At 36.2% G+C, this 22,823-nt stretch overlaps 2 protein-coding genes across 2 annotated transcripts; one reads left to right on the top strand and one right to left on the bottom strand.

The window, feature by feature from the left end:
• Nucleotides 1-10,393: 10,393 nt before the first annotated feature.
• On the top strand, nucleotides 10,394-14,023 carry cfap144 (cilia and flagella associated protein 144). The gene is made up of 4 exons (XM_014969346.2): nucleotides 10,394-11,089; nucleotides 12,894-12,953; nucleotides 13,041-13,144; nucleotides 13,862-14,023. The coding sequence occupies exons 1-4, from the start codon at nucleotides 10,966-10,968 to the stop codon at nucleotides 13,955-13,957; spliced, it is 384 nt and encodes a 127-aa protein (XP_014824832.2). The 5' UTR covers nucleotides 10,394-10,965; the 3' UTR covers nucleotides 13,958-14,023.
• ebna1bp2 (EBNA1 binding protein 2) lies at nucleotides 13,980-17,938 on the bottom strand. The gene is made up of 10 exons (XM_014969345.2): nucleotides 17,871-17,938; nucleotides 17,698-17,779; nucleotides 16,669-16,752; nucleotides 16,389-16,561; nucleotides 15,673-15,796; nucleotides 15,343-15,432; nucleotides 15,176-15,251; nucleotides 14,954-15,044; nucleotides 14,666-14,834; nucleotides 13,980-14,581 (listed from the first exon to the last, which is right to left on the bottom strand). The coding sequence occupies exons 2-10, from the start codon at nucleotides 17,770-17,772 to the stop codon at nucleotides 14,534-14,536; spliced, it is 930 nt and encodes a 309-aa protein (XP_014824831.2). The 5' UTR covers nucleotides 17,773-17,779; nucleotides 17,871-17,938; the 3' UTR covers nucleotides 13,980-14,533.
• Between the last annotated feature and the right edge of the window lie 4,885 nt (nucleotides 17,939-22,823).

The following is a 22,823-nucleotide window of genomic DNA, read 5'->3' on the forward strand; positions in this document are numbered from 1 at the left end:
CTGTGTTTCCTTGCAATATAAATTTGACTTGACACCAAGGCCAAATGCTGATTAATTATGGTGCAGTCATTTGCAGCTGATGTAACGCACCAGTGAGTAATTTTAGCCATTTAAAATGGAAATAAAAGTGAGGTTGTCCTTGTTTTTTCCTCACCAGAAATGCATTTTTATTTAGTTTTACAGACTGGTTAAACATTCTTTTAATTTTCTATTGTTAATTATATTACCTGATGTTTTTTTTTTATATTGTTTAAATTGATAGATTTTCTTTCTCTCTTTATATTATGTATCCAGCCAAAAATTAGATAATTTGAAGTAAATTTTATTCCACTTCGGTTCATGTACTAAAACAAGACTGTGTTAAGATTGACGGTAAATGTTGCAACTTCACAGAAACATCTACAAATTTTGAAATCAACTTCTTAAGTGTCAAGCCTCACCTGGATGTAAGCAAACACCGAGCGACAGGAGGAACCTGAGCTCTCTTTTGTTGCTCTGGGTAAAGTGGTTCTTGTTGACAGATTTGACATTTTAGCTGGACAGCATGTGAGGATGGAAGAAAACTGCAGTAATTTTTAAAAAAAGGAAAGGAACAGAAAACCACTTAACTTAGTGACTTGAGTCACAAGTTTACCTTTCAGGAGAAAGTGAGGGATGTTAATAGTAAAGCATTAACTTGCAACAAATTTACACTAGTTTTGTTTTTTAAGATCCATCATTTTCAGCTCATATTTCTAAAACATTGTGTTCCCATGATCACTACACCAGACTGTTTCTTTTGAATATCAGTTTTCAATGGATATTGCCATCTTCACAGTATGTCATGAGCACACTGCAATGGATCAAGTGACTATTACGTACTTCTTTAAACCTATAAATACATATTTATGGTTTCTTTTAAGTTTTAAGGTTGGTAATTTCACATCATTGTCTCTGCAGGTCATCACTGTTTGTCTTTCAGCTCAGAACTTTACTTTCAGCATCACAGATGAGTTAGAAAAAACCCCCCAAAGGGACTCGTAAGCAATGGATTCCCAAACAATTCACGGACAAATTATGAGGTACATTATTTATGTTGTGAAAGTGTTTAAAAGCCAAATTAAGTAAACCAAGAGGGGTGTAATATTACATTTTTAAAAAGCACGCGTTTCTTGGGACTTGTAAGATTTGCACTCTGAAATGATGTTATCTTCCAAGGTTTTGTTCCAACACCTTGAGCTCCTTTCACTCAAGGGGAGGTTAAATGACTGCTAAGCCATGTCAAAGCCAGATCTTTTTCCCAAACAAAGTGACCACTTCTGCCAGGAATTTGACATGACCGATAACCCCACTGGTCTCACCAAACAACCTCCCTATTCAGGATATCTGAGCCATGAACCCTTGAGTTTATGTTGTCAGTGCCTCAGCCACACAGAGTTAATGATGCAAACCACCAATGCTGTAAACATCATGGAGGGTAAAGAAGTGGTTATCTCAGTGTTGAAAATAATTCAGAAAGATGAACAAAATGGCTTAGTGGGTCTATTTTATTCCTTAAATAGCTTGTATAGTATACCAACATCTCATCTTCTGTTATTTTTTTCAGCTTATCACTTCAAAAACATCGGCTTAAATAAAATAAAATAAAATAAAAACTGTTTACAATATATGGGAGTTTATTCTTCTTAAACTCTATAAGTTCATCTGAATAAGCAGTGCACAAAAAGCAATCTACATCATCTTTATCAGAATCAAAAGGCGTAAAAATTACACAAATGCAGATGTCATCTTCACAGAAGCAACTGTGTAAGCTACAATATAGTTTCCACCAAAACTTTGTAGAAGCAGCTTTCTTTTTGCCCTTTTCTGTCATATTTGCTTCCTTCAATCTCTGCCAGGGGAATGAAATGTCTGAGGTTTTTCTAAAGAAGGAAAAAAAAAACAGAGGAAAAAAGTCGACATTGAGAGGTTAACACCCCAGTGGGAGTGTGACAGACAGAGGATGTGTCTAGAAGTAAAAAAAAAAACAAAAAACAGATGACTGGACTTAAAGGTACAAACTGAGGTTTAAAATATGCTGTGAGTCAGTTGAAGGAAAATGGGGTGAACAAAATAAAAGGCGTTAGGCTTGGCCAGAAGCAGAAAGCAGACATAGTTTCCAAGAATGGGAAAGGCAACATAGACAATAAAAGATAAAGTTGTTTACAGCAGGAAGCCAGTGAGGAAAAGGCTTTGAGTGCAGAACTACAGATGTGCGGCAATCCAAATCAATTGTGATGCATCTTTCAATAATGTTCATGTGTATTATTGATAAGATACGCTGTGCTGGTGTTCTTTAACCAATCAATTTTATAATTTCCAAAAATGTAGTCTTATGATCTAATCAAAACCAATCTGGAAGATTAATTTTTTATCAATTTATTGAACGATCTCCACTGCATGCTTATGACGAGCTCAACAGAAGCTAGTCAAAAAATCAAAAAAATATTATTATTCCATCTAAAGTATGCCCTTTGGTAATAAAAGTCAAATAAACTAACAAAAACATGTTAAAACTGTTTTTGTATATGTATATATTTTTCAATCTTTTCTTGAAAATGTTTGTAGAATTACAAACATTCTACAAATCTGTAGAATTACATATATTGCATATAAATATGATGCATTAAGCTTGTGAATCTGGGGATATCGCTTTCTTCTGCTGCACACTGAGACATGCAGACAACACCATCTGCACTGATGTTGGGATCAATATTAATATCTGTATCTGTCATACATTTACACAAACACCCTTAAAGCCTAGATGTGACATGGGAGCAGATGGATTTTTTTCCCCACTTCTAGAAAACAAAAACCATTCTTGAAATAAATGAGCCCTACTTTTCCAAAGAAACTAAAGTATCAAAGCAGTTAAAACTGAGCTGGTATACTCCACATCTAACACTAATTATTTATTGAGTTTATAACTAAGGTTAAAGTTATTAGATTTTTCACAATTATTAGAGATTCTATACTGAATTTGAACTAAATTGAGTTCATTGTTATTCCCATAAAAAAAAAAATTACTACTATTAAATCCTGTTGAAAAATTGTGCATGGAGAAAATATTTTAATTCCTAAAAATCAGAAAGGGAATTAATAAAATATCATGTGTAGACATAATGCTCAAGTTTTCTACAGAACATAAAAGATTCCTATGAAAATGATTCCTGTTAACAGATTCCACCGTCTTGTTTCTCCCATATTACAAACCTGCCCCCATCCACCAGCCTCATCTGCTGTGATAAAACTCATGTACTTCTGTGAGAATTCCATTTAGTAGTGAAACTACACGTGTCATCAACTCTAGGCAAGACTGTCCTCACAAAAAGACCAAACAAGAAGACAGATAAATGCAGCGCTGGAGTAGAGAACGAAAACCCAATTCTAGCTAAAGTTAGGCAAAAAAATGGAACAAACTATCTCAATGCAAAAATGAAGAGTGTGGATTTCTTAATATAAGTTCATAACATGATTCCAAAATTAATAAAATCACATGAGCAGGTCTGGGTTGTTTTGAGGTTTGTTTATTATTCTGTGTTCTTTAGTCTCTTTCTTTGATTAGTTCAGTCTTGATTTACTTTAGTTGAGTTGTTCTTATTGTTTCTCGCTTATGTTTATTTATTGTCTCTAGTTACTCCTTGTTACTCTAGTTTATTTCTTTCTCCCAACCTTTCTCCTCTCACTCTTATGAACTCCATTTATCTCCTCTTTATTCCCTGTCGTTTTTGTTCTGGATTCCTGTGTTTTGTTCTGCTCTGGCTCCCTGCATTCCCTGCGTCTCCACAGTTTTTGTTGTAAGCGTATGTCCTTCATTTTTCATTAAAAAACACAAATCTACTTGACGCCTTCACCTGCTGTATTTGGGTCCGTCAACAAACACACAACAAAGCACTAGTAGCTGAAATAGCAACTCATTACTATAGGTAACCTCAGAACATCTTCTCTGAATGCAAGTTGGAATAGCTGCATTTTTCTATGAGTAGAACAGACTATTAAGATCCAAGATGTAAAAAAAAAAAGCTGACTTCTCATCACAGAGTTGATGAATATCAACGTTGTGATTCATTTTCCTCTTTATCTGCTTGTCCACCAACATAATGGTTATCTGGAGATTTTATTTTTATCCTATTTTTCAATGTCTTCTTCACCCTGTCTTTTACCTGAGAACGTTTCTATTGAGACTAAACAGGAGATTATAGACAAGGCCAATGGTGACATGGAGCTGCCATCTGATGGAAAGACAGGTTTCCCACGATCATCATGTCTCCGCTGAGCTCCAGACACCTACATGCCTATCAAAACAACCTGGTAGAGGGTACAAGTGTGTGTCTGTACCTGTAATGGTACATGATATCTGCAATAGCTCGTTGTTTCCAGAGCAATGTGTTTGGATAGAAGTGAACAGCAAAGCTGATCCTGTTCAAAAGTGCAAAGCTTTACCAAACATAGCTAGCTTAAAACTGGGGAGAGTAGAAATACATAATCAGATAAGTAAACAACCACAGTCCAAGTATGGGGGTCAAAGAGATAGAGGGGAAAAAATAATCTGATAAAAAGCAGAGATAAATTATCGTCACTGTACGTGAGGAGACAAAGGATGAGATGGATGGAGTTTTATCTGCAGTGAGATTAGAGTTCTGGTTGACTGGCAGCCACAGACAGAACAGACACGGGGGTCCGAAGTCAAACTACGAACCACTTTCTCACGATCTTCACTACAGATCAGGGTTGAGCTCTTATTCCACCCTGACAGATCATCTGAAATCTTTAAGCTGAGTAAAAGGGACTTTGACTCTGTATTATTGAGCACAAATCAGCTTTTAAATTTATTATACTCGGAATCCACAACAACACACACTCATTAATCAGCTGGTGAAACTGATGTCTTTACCATAAAAGCATCTCTTTGAAACCTCATTCTAGTCTACTACTGCACAGGAGAAAATTAACATATTTATTAAAAGGTGCTTGATAGAAAATGTTACATCCTCAGCCATTGACACTTCATGGAAAGGTCAGCAAACATTAATATGGACAAGCTTGAATGGAGATTTCATTAAGGTTAAGGAGCTCAAACAATATTTCCTCTTCTTCCAAAAATATCAACGGACCTACTTTATTGGCCATCATGGAGACAATTAGGTGGTGCTGAACAGGAAAAAGTCTGCACCTCTAATTTGTTTCATGTCAAAGCAATGGTGGAGAAAAAAGGTTGGATAATACATGACATGGTGTGTTAATTAGGGGCGATAAAGGTCACTTGATAATTAAAATTGAGTCTTGTTGGGAAAGGTCAGAGGCTGGTATCAGTGGATGAAGCCAGCGTAAAAGGATGTGATTTGCAGAGCAAGCTCGGGATCCTGAGAGAAGTTGATCTCGCTTTAGGTGAGTGCAGTTCTCATTCTGTGTGCATTTCATCTTGTGTTAGAAAGTGAATGCGAAAGGTTTGATGTAATGAAGATGAAGGCTTTTTTCATTAAACAAGGTTTGATTGTCTGATCAAAGTGCTCATGAAAACCTACCTCAATGCAATTATCAATCCTTTCTCAAAAAGGGTTTTAGCTCAGTACTGATGTTCAGTCTTATTATTTTTTCCTGTAAGTTGCATACTTCCAACACCATTCACAGAATAGTTCAAATAGGAACAAAAATGTCCTGTTTTGGATCCACGGTTTGCAAAATTATTGGAATTTCTTTGCTATCACTACAGAAAACTAGTTGCAATCGAACTAGTGATTAAACACAAAAAACATACAGATTCACAACTGGATTTACATAACTGGTGAATTGTATGTTTAAGGCATTTTTCTGATGGAAGGTCTATATCTGAATACAAATCCCAAATTTATTTCAGCTCTTAACAGGGTTTCTTCCAGTACTGTGTTGCGGCCTTCTATGTCTCCAAAAAACTATATTCCAACCAAGGCCGTGGGTGTTAACAGGTGGTTTTTGATTTGAACGCACTTCCGATTTAATTTGTTTGAAAAAATATATTCTTTATTTCTTGTAAAAATAGCGACAAAATAATTACCAAAAATGACCTACAACTTAGTCAAAAATGAAAGTAAACTTAATATGACGTTTCAAGTACAAAAGGTGAAAAGTGAAAATGAAAGTGGTCAAAAAATCATTTACAAAAAACCTCCCATCCACATGCCAAACATTTGCCAAACAATGGCTCCACTCAGCACCCGGTGTGTTTTAATTACTCAAATTAATGGGAGGGTCTAACCAATTACCAACATAATCAATTCAAATATACAAATTAACTACAGATTGTGGATCTAAACTTAACTTAAATAAATTCTAAACTCCCCAAAATAGAAAACTAAATTAGTAGAAATTACGAGTTGCAAACATTACATAAATGGCCACCACATACTGCATCTTGCTTTCTGCACCTTCCAAACAGCTGAGCAGATACAGTGAATGTAAAAAAGAAAAAGAAATGAAATACAGACTAAGCCCCATAAAAACTGGCATCTTTCCTGTTCTTGCTGAAGAAAAGCCTCCCCACATCATAAAATATGATGCTGCTTTCACCATATTTTGCAGTGGGAATTGTAGGCTCAGGGTGACAGAGTTAGTTGTCCTCCACACACAGAAAACTTATTTTGGTATTGTCCCAAGTCTCATTCATATGTTCTCCCATTATATGACATTTCCTTACACTCTGGCTGAACAGGCAGATATCAAATTGCAATGTGCAGCAAGGAGCTGATTTCTGCATGTAATCAGAGCCATCGACTGCTCTCTTACTGTTATAAAAGGCACCTTCTGCATATGATTTTGCTTTTTGTGAATCAGAAGCATTTTCATTCGAAAACTGTGCAGCCAATTCTAAATTGTTTACAGTATTTTCTGTACTTCATCATTTGTGTGGTCTTCCTAATTGATGCCATTTAAATGGTTTGATTCTAATCCATCCCCTGTCCTTAGGTAGCCAACGCTACCCATTTGCCTCCTAGCTCCTCACTCCTCTCTTCATTCCCCAGACAAAACAAGAGCTGGGATACAACGAGCTGCATGCCAGCACACGGTCTGTTATTGAGCGTACCATAGGGCGCTGCTGGGACAGGAGTGGTGGTGTCCTGCTTAACACCCCATTGAAGGCATGTCACAGTGAGCTAGCATGTGGCGTGCTGATAATATGGCAAATCTTGGAGGTTTGCCTGTGCTTGATGAAGGCCAGCACCTTCAATTTAGCTCAAAGCAGCAGCGAGACATTGTAGTTTGGATTTCATACGGACATTGCAGAGCAGTGCACGTATATGGGCACACAAACTGTTTATTTTTTTAGTTTTTTACTGACTCACTTATGTCACTCAAAAACTTGTTTGCTTTAATTCAGCGCAAATGTACCTGATGGTTTGGACAGCATCCCTCTAACTGCAGCACAGCATTGGTGAGCACCAATGACTGAGGTTCTTCTCAGATCCGATGCACTTCCTGGTTTCCACTTGACCTGCCAATAAATATCAACTTGAATAACTCAGTGTGTACACTCTGCTTAATGGTATGTTGCAATATATTAAATTGTCAAGGTATTGATTTATATAGGTACAGGATTATTAAAGTAGTTATTTAAATTATACATACCAATACCTAACATGTCCGATTCCCCTTCGTGTGCTGGCAGGAGGCCAGGAAGTGCCGTCTTCCTGATCACTGCAGAAACTCTTCCTTTATGTGGAGTCAGTTCTGGTAATTCTGGGCCTCCACCTGTTGTTGAAACACCCCAGATATGTGCACCAACTTTCTTGTTGACATCCACCTTAATTTCAGACCATTTCTTTTTAATTTCAGCCAGTGATCTAAATTCTGCTCCTCTCGCATTAACAGCATATGCCGCGTTGTCATTTTATTACTAATTCCAGAGGAGTGACTTCCAAATATTATTTTTCTTCTTGCCTCAACCTCAAACACCAACACCTCTATTTCACATTCTATAAAATTCCTTTTCATTGACTTGCCCAAATGTTTCTGTCATGGTTATTTGGACACAGGGTGGACGCCTCCAATGTATTTATACTAATTTGCACATTTATTTATGGGCGGGACAGGGCGGCATCAGCAGCTGCGCTCTATTTGACACAAATTGGGATGAATAAAGGAAAGGTGCACAGCCACATACATGAGCATGATTATATACATCTGATTTTTTATGTGAATATTATGTCTCCTGGTTATTTTATGCTAATCTAGATTATTTGGTTCATGCTTAATTTACATTCAAATTGAGGTTTGTTTCTGTTCTCCTGCTTTGTCTCTTTTCCATGTCTGATCTTGTCTTGTGTCTCTGTTCTTTGTCCAGTCTTGTTTTCTGTTTGGCTTTTTGTATCTTAGCTACGAAGAGCTAAACTACAACACGTCTCCTATCATGTTCATAGTCTAAGCCTTTCTGGTTCACTATCCTCATAGTACTGAGTCTTGATGATTGTGCTATTTCCTTTAATAAAGTTATTCTGCCTTTTGTTTTATGTTCTCTGTTCATGTCTTGTATTTGCCTTTACAAGTTTTGATTATAATTATCCCTGTGCATCAGACTTGTTAGGCTCTAGTATCCATGTTTCGGTTTTCTTATTATTAGTTTAATTTGTGTTGAGCAGATTCTGTTTCTCATCCATTAGATGTCAGGTTTTATTTCTTGTTTGCATTTATTCCAGTAGTCTGTCTAATCAGCTTCTCCCGTTAATTTCCTCAGCTCAGCCTTGTCTCTTTAAATTTAGTTAATGTTTTCCACCTGTGTTACCTGATCATTAGTTATCCTCCTCATCTGTCTGAGGTGTTAATAAAGTTCTAGTCATGCATTTGTCTTGTGTAGGCTTCTTGTGTGTTTTTACATGTTAGTTTGGTAAGCATTCATGCCCATGTTTAATTTTAAATAAATTTTCATCATGCCACTCTACAGTGACTGTTAGCATTTTGGCTCTTCCCTATCTCTGTCTTCACCAGTCATGACATCTCTGAGATATACTTTGTCTGGAATTACAACCCTCCTTCCTTATTTTAATTTTAGGTTTTCTAATTTATTGAATAATTAAAAAAAAATACAGTAAAGTTCATGTGCAAAAACATTATTAAAGAGAAGACATAAATATTAGACCTTCCTTGTGGTAATTACACATCTTGATGAAGTGGCGTAACACCAGAAATGGCAAGCTATTTAATCATACAATGGGATTGTTTTTTACAGAACTGTGCTCTCATTTCTTTTATTTTTTTAATTCTAATATCTCATCTGAGTCATTAAAATGGGAGAATATTATCTTTCCACATGCTAATACCCAAAGGACAAAAGAGATTAGATTTAATTTGTTAAAATACTTTCAAATGGCTGGAAACACTCCCTTTTAACCTTTACATGTCAGAGTGGGAGGTCAGTTGACTAAAATCATGTCATATTTGATCAAATCAAACACCATCTGTAGTTCTTCCTCTGGCAAAGTGGAGTTTGAACAAACTCACAAACTGGCCTTTGACTGCACACTGCCTGCAAGCTTAAACGCTCCCTTGATGTTAACGTGGTCGGACACTGTGACAGGAGCCAGGGATCGGCGCTCGGCACCGCGAGCCCTCCCATCCACCCATTACACGTATTACTCGGTCCTCCTCACACACAAACACAAACCCCACATGGGACATGTCACCAACCCACAATGAAATCTTCTGCCAAAGCCTCCCAGTGTTTGAGTTATTGCTTGTTTCCATTATGTTTTCCACATGGGGCCAATAAAGCATGAATCAGGTTATGAGACAGGAACCAGTAGCTGCACATCGCAACCATTATTAAGTCGTCTGCTGCTTTGAGTTGTAGCATGCACATTCATACACATTGCAAGATCTGAATGCAGCAGCGTATAAGAGAGATTTGTGTCACCATATAAAAAAAGAGAAAGTAAAATGTTACCAGCATTCTGTGAACAAAATTTTATTCTCACCACAAACACTACAGTGTCTGAAGTTCATCAGTCTTCTGGAGAGGTGTCAATATGTTTCCGACCATTAATTTAAATGTCTACATTGATTAAATGTTTATGCATTGCTAGTGTCAGGAATAGTTAGTAACAGCTTGTAATCAGTGTCTTAATATCTTTCTGGTTTTTCATTATGTCACACAAGGAGTGCTTGAGGTGTGCGTCCGTTTTGGCATTAAGTCAAATATTGTGAATTAATCTAAAGAGGTTTACATTGCCATTTCATCATCATCTGGGCTTCACCAAGTTGGTCAAAAGCATAGAAAAAAAATTGTGTATGTAAGCTTCTAAAAACTGTGGAAAAAGTGGGAATTACAGATTTATTTGACATTAAGCAAGCAGAATTTAAGTAATCAAACTGGAGGACATTATCAAAGACATGCCCTCATTTAGGAGGATTTACTTATGCCATGTAATGTACTGGAAAAATATAGAGTTAAATGTGAAAGGATAATAGTGCCTAGAGTGAAAATAATTCCCAGTATACCAAGAATAAGTTTCTTTATCTTGATGTCAGTCATGTACACATACAACGAGCTAAAGTATACATATCTGAAGCTGCTTGCAATATTAACAAATCAAGCCTGTACTTTTTTTTTTTTTTTTTTTGCAGAAACCAGTAGCCAAAAATAAATATGCAGTAGAATGAGACATCTACAAGAGTTAACTTTTTTTTTTTTTTTTCCAGTAATGTTTTCTGATATTTCCCAGTTTTCTTGCTTTTGTTTAGGGATGGCTTTACATAACACATTTCTCCTCATTCTCCCAGCATAATTTCTAATTTATTTCAGTAGAAAATATTTCTTTAATAACTGGAAATTTTCGTGAATAACTGCTGGGCGCGTGGCACCATCATGCGCTCGAGCCCCGTAACTGCAACATAAAGCAACATTTACTGTTGCTAGGCAACACGCAGCTCGTCAACTAAAGAAAGAGGGTCCCCTGCCCTGCTGCGCTTTTTCCAACTATGGCCGGTGGCAGGCAGGAAAAGGACCTTGTTCATCTAAACGCAATTCACGTTGAGCATGTAAAGAAAGAGCGGCGATATCAGAAACTGCACACCGAGTTCAGCATCAACCCTTACAGGAAGTGTAAGTAGTCTGTTTCCCCCCTTTCACTCCTACAAAACAAAGCATGAGCATACACTGCAAGATTATTTACTGTGAATTTGTAAATAGTACAAACAATTTAAATTAAGTTTCGAGTTCTAAAAACAAAGAACTATATCACGAATACGTGTTTAAAAGCACTGCATAGGAAAACTTGAGAAGGCTTATTAGGGCCGTATAAAAAGGAGAACATTTCCGCTAAGAAATTCAGGAAGGAGATTAACTTTAGAAGTTATCTAGAAAAACTTTCTGAGATCCAAACGTCAAAGATTTGCGAGAAAAAAAATCCGAGATTAAGCTCAAATTTTCAAAAATTTTTTTTTGTTTGTTTTTTTGAGGAATTTACTCTTCGTTTTTTCTACAATGATTCCAAATCAACACCGTCATAAATTAACCTTACATTCAAGGGCGTAGGTTCGGTCTAAGTTTTGGTGGGGACCTTGACACCCCCCCGCAGCACAGTGAAATGCCCAAGAGCACCGAACATTTTTGAGAAGGGGGGGGGGGGGAAACCACATTGGCTTAATAACCCCCTCCCCCCAACCATAACCATATCATACAACCAGATACAGTCATACTCAGCAGATCAGTTCAAGAACACTTTACTTTTTCCTTTACAAAATTCAGCAAACGTTACAAGTAAGATCAAAAGAAATATCCTCTGGATACAGCAAACACAATTGCAGATAAGAAGAAATCAATAATAAAATAAAAAAGAAAAAATATTACATAATTAACAGACCTATTCTACCTCACATTCAGTGCTGACCTTACTAAACACCGGACTTTACAACAAATGCGTTGCGTGATAGATACTTATGGGTCCACTCACTGTACTTACAGCCGACGTAGCGAAATAACTTCTAATGTCTGTCCTTTTCTTTTTTGGTGGCGACATGGTCTCGGAGACTCAGAAGGAGACGCGTGTGCCCAGCTAGCCGCCGCCTTTTGCAGCTAATCAAAGATCGTCCGACGAATCAACTGACTCCCCCTCCCCCCACCCCCCGACAGCACCGTTCCGACACGGTCTCGGAGGCTCATAATAAATATCAAACTAAGAAGCTTCCGTTCCGCGCACCGCCTGTTGCTGCTAATCAAAGATCGTAGATCCACGTTCTTTGAGCCAATATGGCAAAAATTGGTCGGGACTTTTTCATATCCCGTGAATATTGGTCGGGACATGTCCCTACCGTCCCTACCCAAACCTACGCCCATGCTTACATTCATTATTGAGTATTAGCTTTACTGCTATGGCATTTCTTTAGATAATTTGATGGATAAGAAGAATAAAGTTAGTTTAATTAAATGTCAGACATCATGCAACAGTAACTTCAGCTACACCATTAAAACAGCTCCAATTTTTACCATACTGAAAGATAAGTTGCAGATGTTTATAAACACCAAGGTGAAAGGTCATTACCTTAATACTTGTAAAATGTTTTCAACAGATTAAGTCATTGAACTGCTGAAAACGTTTGACAACCAACAGATAAGTATAAACCTAAAATTTATAGCAAAAGTAGTCAACTGAAACTTCAAATTAAGTTAAAAAATTTTATACTATGGATTTAAAGATAATTTTTTGAAACAAACATTTGCTGCAATGAAAAGTTTACAAATAAGAACAAAGAGTCAAATGATTACTCAATTTTGTCTGAGTGGTTTAAGTTTTTTTTTTCCTCCCAATGTTTCACTATGCTGAATGCATTTATATTTAAACGTATTTAAATTTTGAAACAAATAGTATGTTTCAAAATTTGTTTTTTCATGAGCCCGTCTCTTGTAGTGCATGTCCTCCCAGACAAACCCATGTGCAGTAAACCACCAGAATCACTGTCGGAGGACAGTAAGTTCATTTAGACTGAAGAGAAAATATTTGTTCTAAATTCAAAAATCTTAAGTCTCACTGTTTTTTTTTTTTTTTTTTCTGCAGCAACCTATATTGACGCCTACCGAAGGGTCCGCATGGCACCATCATTAAAGTACCCCAAGCCCATCACTGAAAGTCAAGAGATTGGATGGTTTGTCAATGAACTGGTGAGGAGTAACAGGTTTTATCAACATAATGAAAATCCAGTGTACACTTGGTTGGGCCTCTTTTTGCTTGAATATTATGTGACATGGGGATTAGCTGTGGCTATGCTAAAGTGTTAGGGGAGTCCAGGTTACTTCCATCCCGGGCTTTAAATGCCTTGCATTGTTGCCTCTAGTGTCTCATCTTCCTCTTCAAATTACCCCATGGGTTTTCAATGGGTTTGATGGCCATTGAAGCACAGACATCCTGATCACTGAACAATGTAGCAGTACTTTCAGCAGTATGTGAATGTTAAAAGTCCTGCTGAAAATCAGGACTTTTAACATAAATTATGACTGCAGAAGGAACATGAGGCGCTGTCAAATTTCTTATACAAAAACTGCGCTGACTTGATTTTATAAGACACAGCAGACAAACCTCAGCAGTTGATATGGCTCCCCAATCAAAAACTTTTGAAATTTTGTGTTGATGTTTGAGCATTTAGATTCCGTGCTTCTTCACTCATTTTGACCTCTGAGGAATTTAATTTATAGCCAACAGCCCAGGAAACCCCAAACATCAAAATAACCAATGAACTATGAGCTATAAGCATACTGAAATAAATAAAACTTACATTTTTTTATAGAAGAGTTAATTCCCTCAGATTACTGAATGTCTTTTTATTAAAAATAAAACAAATCTCCAACTGTTACTCAAAAGTAATTCTGCTCTCTCACTAGCCTCCACAAGACCGTCAAGACCCAAGATTCAACTTCCCACGGCGTAAGACAGATATCACTCAACTTGCTCTTTTTACCAAAAAGCGTGGCAATTAAACCAACCAGAAGAACAGATCTGTTGTGTTCATCATTAAAACATTCTTTTTATTTGCATATTTATGGTTTACTCTCAAAGTAAACCACAAATCTACACAAAACACATTACATACTAATGAATGGGCAAAGGCAAAACTGACAGCAGCTTGGTAATTAAAAGTGATGCCACATAGGAGAATCTATTAAGTCCAGGGGCAGATTCAGAAAAAACACAAAAACAGTATCTCAACATCAGAATACATGGTATCCATTAGACAGCACTCTGGCTGCAGTAGATACTGACATGTGGTCTCCAAGTCTCCAAAAATGGCTTTAAGACCATCGTTTGATGGTCTTAAAGATGACCTCTTGAAAATGCATGGAGTAAAACTGTGTATTTCAGCCAACTCTGCAGTTTACCTCTGTCTGAACAGGATCCATCTTAATGTGTGTGTGTGTTCTAAAAGGGTTTTATGGTGTTCAACATCTACACACGATTCCATGTTTAATAATATTGTATAAAATATATACATGTGGTCCAGATTACAGTGTCCTTCTTAATCCTGCCCAAGAAATGAGGTCCAAGTCCTGTCCGGTTTATGAGCGACCCTTCATCTTCCTGCGGACAGACTTGCCTGGACGTTTCTGAAAATCCAAATGGAAAAATTTAGGAGTCTTCTTACGAAAGCTTCGCCAACATATATCTGTTTTTATGTGCATTTAACTCACATTTTTATTTTTATTCCCTCCTTTGCCTTTCCTCGCTCCCTTGTCGTGAGCCGTTTTGGCTCGGAAACCGGAAACATCATTGAAGCTCTCCTTGGTGTTCCACTTCTTCCCGCTCTTTTTACCTCCAAAGCCAAACTTCTGATCCTTGAATTTTCGCTTAGCATTGGGGCTGTCACAAGACATGATCAAAACAAGTTGAGGCTTTAATAAAAATGAAAAAAATAAATAAATAAATAAAAATAAGTATGCAGCTTTAAAGAAAAACATATGGAAAAAAGAAATAATCACCCCTTTTTGGCTAAAGCTTTCTTTGACCCATCAGACGAATTCTTAGCTGCTTTCTGGTCTCCTTCCAAGAAATCCAGTTTGTCAGTCATTCCTACAAGGCAAAATAAAAAATGTAGAGGAAATGGAACCCATAAAAGACCCACTACATCTAACAAGCAGGATAAACATAGATGTTACTATAAAAGAAACCCATTAAAAAAATTACAGATGTAAAAGTCCTACCTTTCTGGTATTTCTTTACCGCTGACATCATAGCCTTCTTCTCCTTCTGTCTCTTCTGAATCACCTCTGTTTGGACCTGACATCCACACAGATTCCACATAATTGCTCTTGTTAAACTGGAAATGTGTCTTTAAAATTGTGTGAAAGAAAGGCACAAACAAACAAACCTTTTTCCCAAACTTCCTCTGCTCACGCAGCTTTTTGGCTTTTTCAGACCTTTCCAGGATCATCTGCTTTGTGATCAACTTTTGCCTTATCTAAAGAAAAAAAAATCATGTGCATTTAAATCAGTTCTGATAAAACATCAGCAGGCGTGTTTAAATTTTGTTTTTAAAGTGTAGAAAATTAAAGTCTAAAAGATATGACGTGATTTTTTTTGTTGTTAATTTTGTAGTTTTAACAACAATGATCAAAGGTTAAGGTGAATACAAAAATTACTAGTATAAACAATGCTGCTTTGCAAGGGGACAGACACTTGTGAAAGATGAACGTCTTACCTTCTGCATCTGCTGATCTGACTTGGCCATCTCTGCGAAATAATCATCCGGCCTCTTAGTGGCTATATTGTGCGCTTTGAGGAGAGGCAGGGCCTCCAGGACTGTAGCCTGACCCTGCCGGTAGCTGGAGTTTAACACAGAACAATTTCTAAGTAGAAGTTTCAGATTGTGTCAAACAATCATTGGCAAACTGAATAATAAGTCACAGTAAATGGTTCTCAACATACATATTAAAAGCAACAGTGTGTTGTTTTTGTCTCCACAGACGTCACTATTAGATATGAACCAAGAAATCAGCTGGTGACTGGAATCAAATGATTTTTTTTTTTTTTTTACCATCTGCATAGACAGAAACTCAAATTATTTAATGTTTTTCCCCAATCAGTGAACCATAGTAAGCATGACCAGGTTACAACACTCTTCAGTGTGGACACAGTAACTGAGTGAAGTTAGCTTTTTCAGTGTCTGAGGTGTTTCACAATAAGATCAGATGAAACCTAACAATGTAAGAAGCTATTTAAAATGAAGTTAAATAAATTACAGCAAGGTTAAAGGCAGCACAGCAAAGTAGCTAAGTTTCATCATTCCGAGCTGTTAAAATGAAAACAAAAAAAATCTTAACCGGACAAACTGGTATATGTCACAGAACAAAAAAAGACAACGGGGAAAGTTGGGAGAAACTTATTTTTTCTGTATTCTAACTAGCAACTACTTACAAGAACATTTCTCTTTGGAAATCATCATCTGCATCGAGTTCTCCGTTGGTCTCAGCAGGAACCTTCACTTCAGTTTTAGAGACGACGTCTTCAGCTGGCAGATTGGTCATGTCTAACCTCTCCACCCAAGGTAGGTCTTTGCGGAAATCAGCAAGGCACTGTTTCAACCCCTCCTGCAAAACAAATACAGAGCACAGATTAAATGGTCACATTAAAAGCTCCCAACAGTTTAAATGTTATTTACAGGTATTCTTAAATCCTGTGGATATAAACTACTCACCACATTGTTGACAAGCTTTTTATTCTTCTCCACCAGAAAGTTCATCCCAGGTTTCAGCAACCCCTTAGAGAAAGCTTCCTGAAGCTTGGAAATGCACACAAAGAGTTTATGTAACTAAACAGTAAAAGTTTAAGTTTCTACAAATCAAATAATTTTCATCAAATGTTGTATAATCATTTTAAAACACTTTCGGACATAAAAGTTAAAGTCTTAAATACTACAATTTATATTATGTTTTACATTCTCCAAAGATCATGAAAAACTCCAGACAGTGCACATAAAACAGTCCAACTGTGGCATTTTCTCTGTAGATAGTCCATTCACATCAATAAATCTTAAACATTTCCATATTTAGTCAAAACACAGTTTTATTTTGCAACCAACAGACTATTTCTCTCATTACACACTTAAAAAGCAGGGTAGTGTAGCAAGGCAATTGTGTTTATCATTGGCATCACCATTTTCCATAATACCTCATTATTACAGACTATTTTGTGTGCAATGAAATGGAGAGAAATCGTAGCACTCTCCATTTCATCTTAAATGGACAGTGCTATACTCTCTTCATTTCAGGTGGTGGATTAAACTGTGCAAAATAATCAAATAATAATCTAACTTTTGTGATCCCAGAATGATTTGCCATTTTAGGTCCCCACGGTAAAAAGTTTGGACGCCTCCGCTTTAAACTCAAGACTTTCTGAATGAACTCAAAAGGCGACAATAGGTAAACATAACTAAATTTACACTCAATGCCAAACAGAAAAAAATGACAAATGTTTTAAACTATTTTCAGCATTCTTACTCAGACCGTGGCATTTTAATGTTAGGTACATCATGTTTTTGAAGCCAGAGCGGAAAGTGTTTAAAACAAATACACCAACACCAGTCCGAGTTTCATTCGCTTGCAAAACGGAATGTTGAGTCAGAAACATAAAGTTAGAATGTTATCTTATTGCAGAACACAATACATTCCTGTGTTTGTGGTGCTGCTCGGCTAATTAGCACCTTTGATGCTAACATAAAACCTACCTCTCCATCCGATAATTCACTGGCTTCATCCTCTGAACTCTGACCGTGCAACGAGTCCTCTTCTGCTGACTCCATAGTCGAACTGTGGAGAACAATACGATCAAAAATGTGTTCCTAGTTGTGTAAAAACGTGGAATTATCTGGCGACGATACAACGTAGCACAGCCACTCACATGTTTGAAGTAGCTCGCGTGGGGAGGAAATGAAGAGAAGCCGACCGGAAACACGTGGTAGAACAAAAGTTCCTACCCAGGAAAGATGAATTGAGTTATCTCAGTAAAAGTAAAAGCAGAAAGAAAGATTCTCAGATTTCAGTATTCTAACTGGTATTAGAATAAATATAATAATTTAAGGTAAAATTGACTCTTCAGAAACGTGACATTTGACTCAGAATCTATTTTCTGGTGAGATTTTAGTTGAAATGAAAAAGAAGTACGCATAGGGGCGCTGTTGTGCACATAATATGACATTGGATAAACTTGGAAAAACAAACAAAAAATGAAAACTTGCAGTTTTGATCAAATATTTAACTACATGAATTATTTCATTTGTGTCTTTCAAGTATTTTTCTTGAGTAATAACTGAATAATCATTCTCTGTGTGGAATGATTATATAATCAACAACTGTGAAGTTAAGGAGGATTTTATACATTTCATACACGTTGAAAATTATACATGCAGTAGAATCCATCAGAAGTGCTCTAATATGATTTTACCTGGATATTTAATCAGATTTCTTATAGTTTAATCAATCCCCAAATTTCTGTTGACTGCAGTTGGAGCCATTCCAGAGCATTACATCCAGATGCTTTAGCCACTCCAAAATCCAGTATTAGTGTATGTTTGAAATTATTGTCCTATTGGAACACATTATGATGTCCAATTGTCAACTATTAGGCTGTTTATTTGAAGAGAAGCAGAATAATTTGGAGTTTTTCCATCCATCCTTTTTATTTCACATGTCAGCGGAAGACCGTTTTTACTTTTATTTTATTTTGCAGTTGTGGTAAAAGCCAGAGTGTGTGCATGCTGAATGCAAATGTGCTCCTGCCAGGGAGCAGGAAAGTGACTTGGTTTTACTCCAAATGCCACTTCAAAGGGAATCATCTCAAGTGGTCAAGCAAGAATATTAACCCAACTACTCCACTGAAGACTGACTTGAATAACACATCAAAATATTGTGTCAAAAAAATTGAGCTTAATATAATATCTCAAAACATTGTCAGTTTATAAAAATGAGTAAATAAATAAAGGCACGACATTTAGTTAACCTGTCCAGTACTCTTGTTCTCTTCTTACTTACTATTAGGATTATTTTGATTTCCCTCATGAATACTGTTACAAGATCAATGAAGACAGAATAATGAGAGGTAAAATGAAACAAATACTAAATGAAAACATTTTCACACTAATCAGTATTTTGAACATTTGAACTTGTGGATGGCTTACCACTCATGGGATTTTACAAATTAATATAGTTCACTATAAGTTTTAAAATATTATTTTAGATACATTTAGAAGATATTCTAAATACATGCACACTTCTATTGAATATCCTGTATTCCCCATGAAGCAGTGAAACATGATTTCATATTTTTTATCTGTTCATTGTGACAGTGTCTCCACTGTCTTACAAGTTGCATTTAAGCTTAACAACATACTTATTTTTTATTACGTAATACATGAAGTGAGCTAAAAGAATAATAACAGAGAAAGAGATTATTAAGAATTGTAAATCATATTATTTAGACATGTATGTGTTTTAAGAACCTTTTCTTTGGTATTTTAATGAGACATTTGGGATGAAGTTAGAATATGCAAATTTTGTTTATTTAACAGCACAACAGACTTCAGAAGATCTTTTATCACTGATACAGGATACACACTGGACGCTGCAGATAAACAATCCAGGACCTCTGATGGTCGCCTCAGCTCATTAGAGATTTTACACACCACTCAGTTCCTTTTCCTTCTTGTCCTCAAAGGAGAAACCTTCTTAGACCCCAGACACTCCCAGTCTTTTATTTTCTGGTGAAAATTGATGTTGAAGATTTGTGCTTTATCCTCTTAATTCTGGGACTCTATTCATGCGGCGCATTTTGAGACACCTTCAAAAGGAAAAATACCATAATTTCCATTTCTGTCATCATTTTCGCTGAAGTCAGACAGAAAGGCCGTCACCTGAATTCACATCTGACTGTCACTACTTATCACAGAATGACTGGCTGCTTCCTGACAGTGGATTGAAAGGAAGCTGCATTCGCTCAGAGGAGTTTTTGTGTATTCATGATGACTCTTGGAGAGAAAAATGGATGACAGCCAGGCTGAAGCCTTCTGGTGTCTGTACTTTGCCACTACTGTTCAAACTATTTGACTCAAATAGAGTAGTAACTACTGGTAGTTAGTTGTATCTGTTTACTAAATGCTTCACCGTTTTTCAGGGCTCTTTTTTTTCTATTTTCTTAAGTTTGGTTTCCCACTCATCATACATTTGAGTGTCAGATACTTTTGACGGCATTTTTAAACTTTGTTCGTTTTCAGTGTGGCTTGGTTGACAAGAACTGAGAGCACAAGTTTTATTTTTGGACTTTATATGATATATAGAGTAACAATGTTGGTATATTGGTATGTTTATATAGTTGTGCCCTATTTTTTAGCTTATGAACCTAATTCTTGTTTTTATAATTAATTTAAGTTTTAAGTAATTATTCTTCTCTAAGAAAAGAAGAGCAGAACTACATCATTAATTCTGCCAGGTGCTAATATTATTTGTTTGTTGTATTTAATCTTGATTTTACCAGGCAAAATATCTGAGAATCTGCTCTCATTCATGTCAATGTGAAGACATTTTTGACCAAAACTATATTGTTCTAATTTTAAAATACAAAGTTATGTTTCCACCAAAGCTTTAAGCAACAACTGCCGTATTATTTTAAGTATGTATCCTGAATGAAATATTTCCAGCAGTTACTTAATGTAATATGTATAATATGATTCAAATAAGATTGGCTTATTTTTATTTTATTTATTTATTTTTATTGTGGTTCTTGTACATAACATGAAAACAGCAGTGAGATAAGCACAGAAAATATAGAGCAGACAACCATTTACTATTAAATGCAGTATTAAATTAGTTCTGACTGACAGATTCACTACAACTGCTGACAATTTTATGCTGTGATAATTCAGAAATGTAGTTTGGGGTAAAGAAACAATGAGCGCTTCTGTGCATTTTAACCAATTACTGTAGTAAATAAAACTGTAAACATAATCCTTGTATCAAGGAAGAGGGTGGCAAAGTAGACACTGATTTCTCATTGAGATAGAAAGCAATGTCAGATTTCATGTCCTACATAAATCACATATATCTGTTGATATAATATATAAAAACTGTGAATGAATATGACATGAATAAAAGGTGTCTAAAGGTGACTTTTCCTTATCTGTTTTCATCCTTTTGAGGGAGTTCCCACTGAATTATCAAATGACCCTGATGTGCTGTGTTTATTTCCTTTGTTTATTTCTTTATCTGTGATAAAATAGTGTGCTGACCCAGAAAAACAGCTCCACACCCCCAGGATGTGTAATAAGAAGGTCATGCTAACCTTAACTATTCATTCATTTTTTTCACAACAATCAATAACACTTTATCTGCATCTTCTGTTGATAATTAGTCACAGGTGGACATATCTGTGCGCATATATGTATATATATATATATATATATATATATATATATATATATATATATATATATATGTGTGTGTGTGTGTGTGTGTGTGTGTGTGTGTGTGTGTGTGTGTGCACGGAATTTTTAAGAAGAAAGAAAAAGCTGTCTAAATGTGTGTAACATAAAAAATGCATACATTGTCATGTATGGTTTTCCTCTCTTGAATTAAATGCATGTATGCCCTACAAAATATTTCTGCAGTGTTTATTTTCTCCATACAGAAAATAAACACTGATTATGCTCATCTGTAATATGACTTGTAATGTATATAAAAGCTGGCGTGAAGCATCAGACTGCTTGGCTTTCTGTCAGGGGAGTGCTCAACTCTCAAACCAATTAGTGTGTGTACTTCCTGCTTACTTTAATTGTCTAACCGAGTAACTGCAGCCAATGTCTTTCTTAACTCACCACCTCCTGTGATCTGTTATCTCTTTGGGTAAATAAAATCAAACAAACTTCCTGGTGTTCTGGTAAATAATTAAAATAAAGTTCACTAAATGTAACTCTGATATTGTGAGAATGTTGTGTTTTCACTCTAAACAACTATATCTTTCTACCTGAGAGGTAAATACTTCTACTCTTTATAAAATGATTCTTACCCTTTATTTTTGGCACATTACAACACACATTTTAATATATTCGTTCATTTAATTTATTTTATATAACAGAGCAACATACACTTTTTTTAATTTAGGAATGTAACAGGAAAGGGGACTAACGCTTTTTGCAATTTTATTTTTAGTAAAAAAACCTGCTTCCATTTTAAATATTCTCCATCAGATTATTTTGTATTTTCATGCTAAAACTAGGCACAGGGTAACTGCTATGGCGACTTCTCAGATGTGGTTTCATTAAAGGTTCATACATAAACATGTTCTGAGGTGGTGAGTGAAAAGAAACTGTAAACACTGTTCATTTCTGGTTATTAATACGTAAATTCAATTTCTGGGTTTCATTCCAGCGGTCTGCCAATGGTCTCTAATTAAACACTTAGAGGAACCTTCCTCGCCTTCTTGTTTGCTTTCATTACTTCTGGCCTCCTCCCAGCCGCCCCTTCCTCCACTTCTGGGTTCCTCCTACATTCTGACACTGATTAGAAGAGATGAGACAAATTAATCTGGGAGCACCAGGTTGCCAGTTTTCTCTTACGAAGGACATTCACTGAATTTTTATTGAAGATGCAACGTCAGCTTCTATCACAGCTAAGGGGCTGGATATGTGTGCATGTGTGTGTGTGTGTCATACATAATCACCTTATTATATGGCTGTGAATGGAATAGAGAATTGATCTGATTAAAGGTTGAATAAGAAGAAAATGTGAGGGGAGAGGCCTCACATTTTGAGTTAAACACGATGTCACAAGGAGGAGGAAATTAAAGAAAGAAGAGGGTGATGAA

Source organism: Poecilia mexicana, unplaced genomic scaffold, assembly GCF_051168715.1.
Source record: "Poecilia mexicana isolate PSO_F unplaced genomic scaffold, ASM5116871v1 scaffold_4, whole genome shotgun sequence".
In the NCBI taxonomy this organism is placed as follows: Eukaryota; Metazoa; Chordata; class Actinopteri; order Cyprinodontiformes; family Poeciliidae; genus Poecilia; species Poecilia mexicana.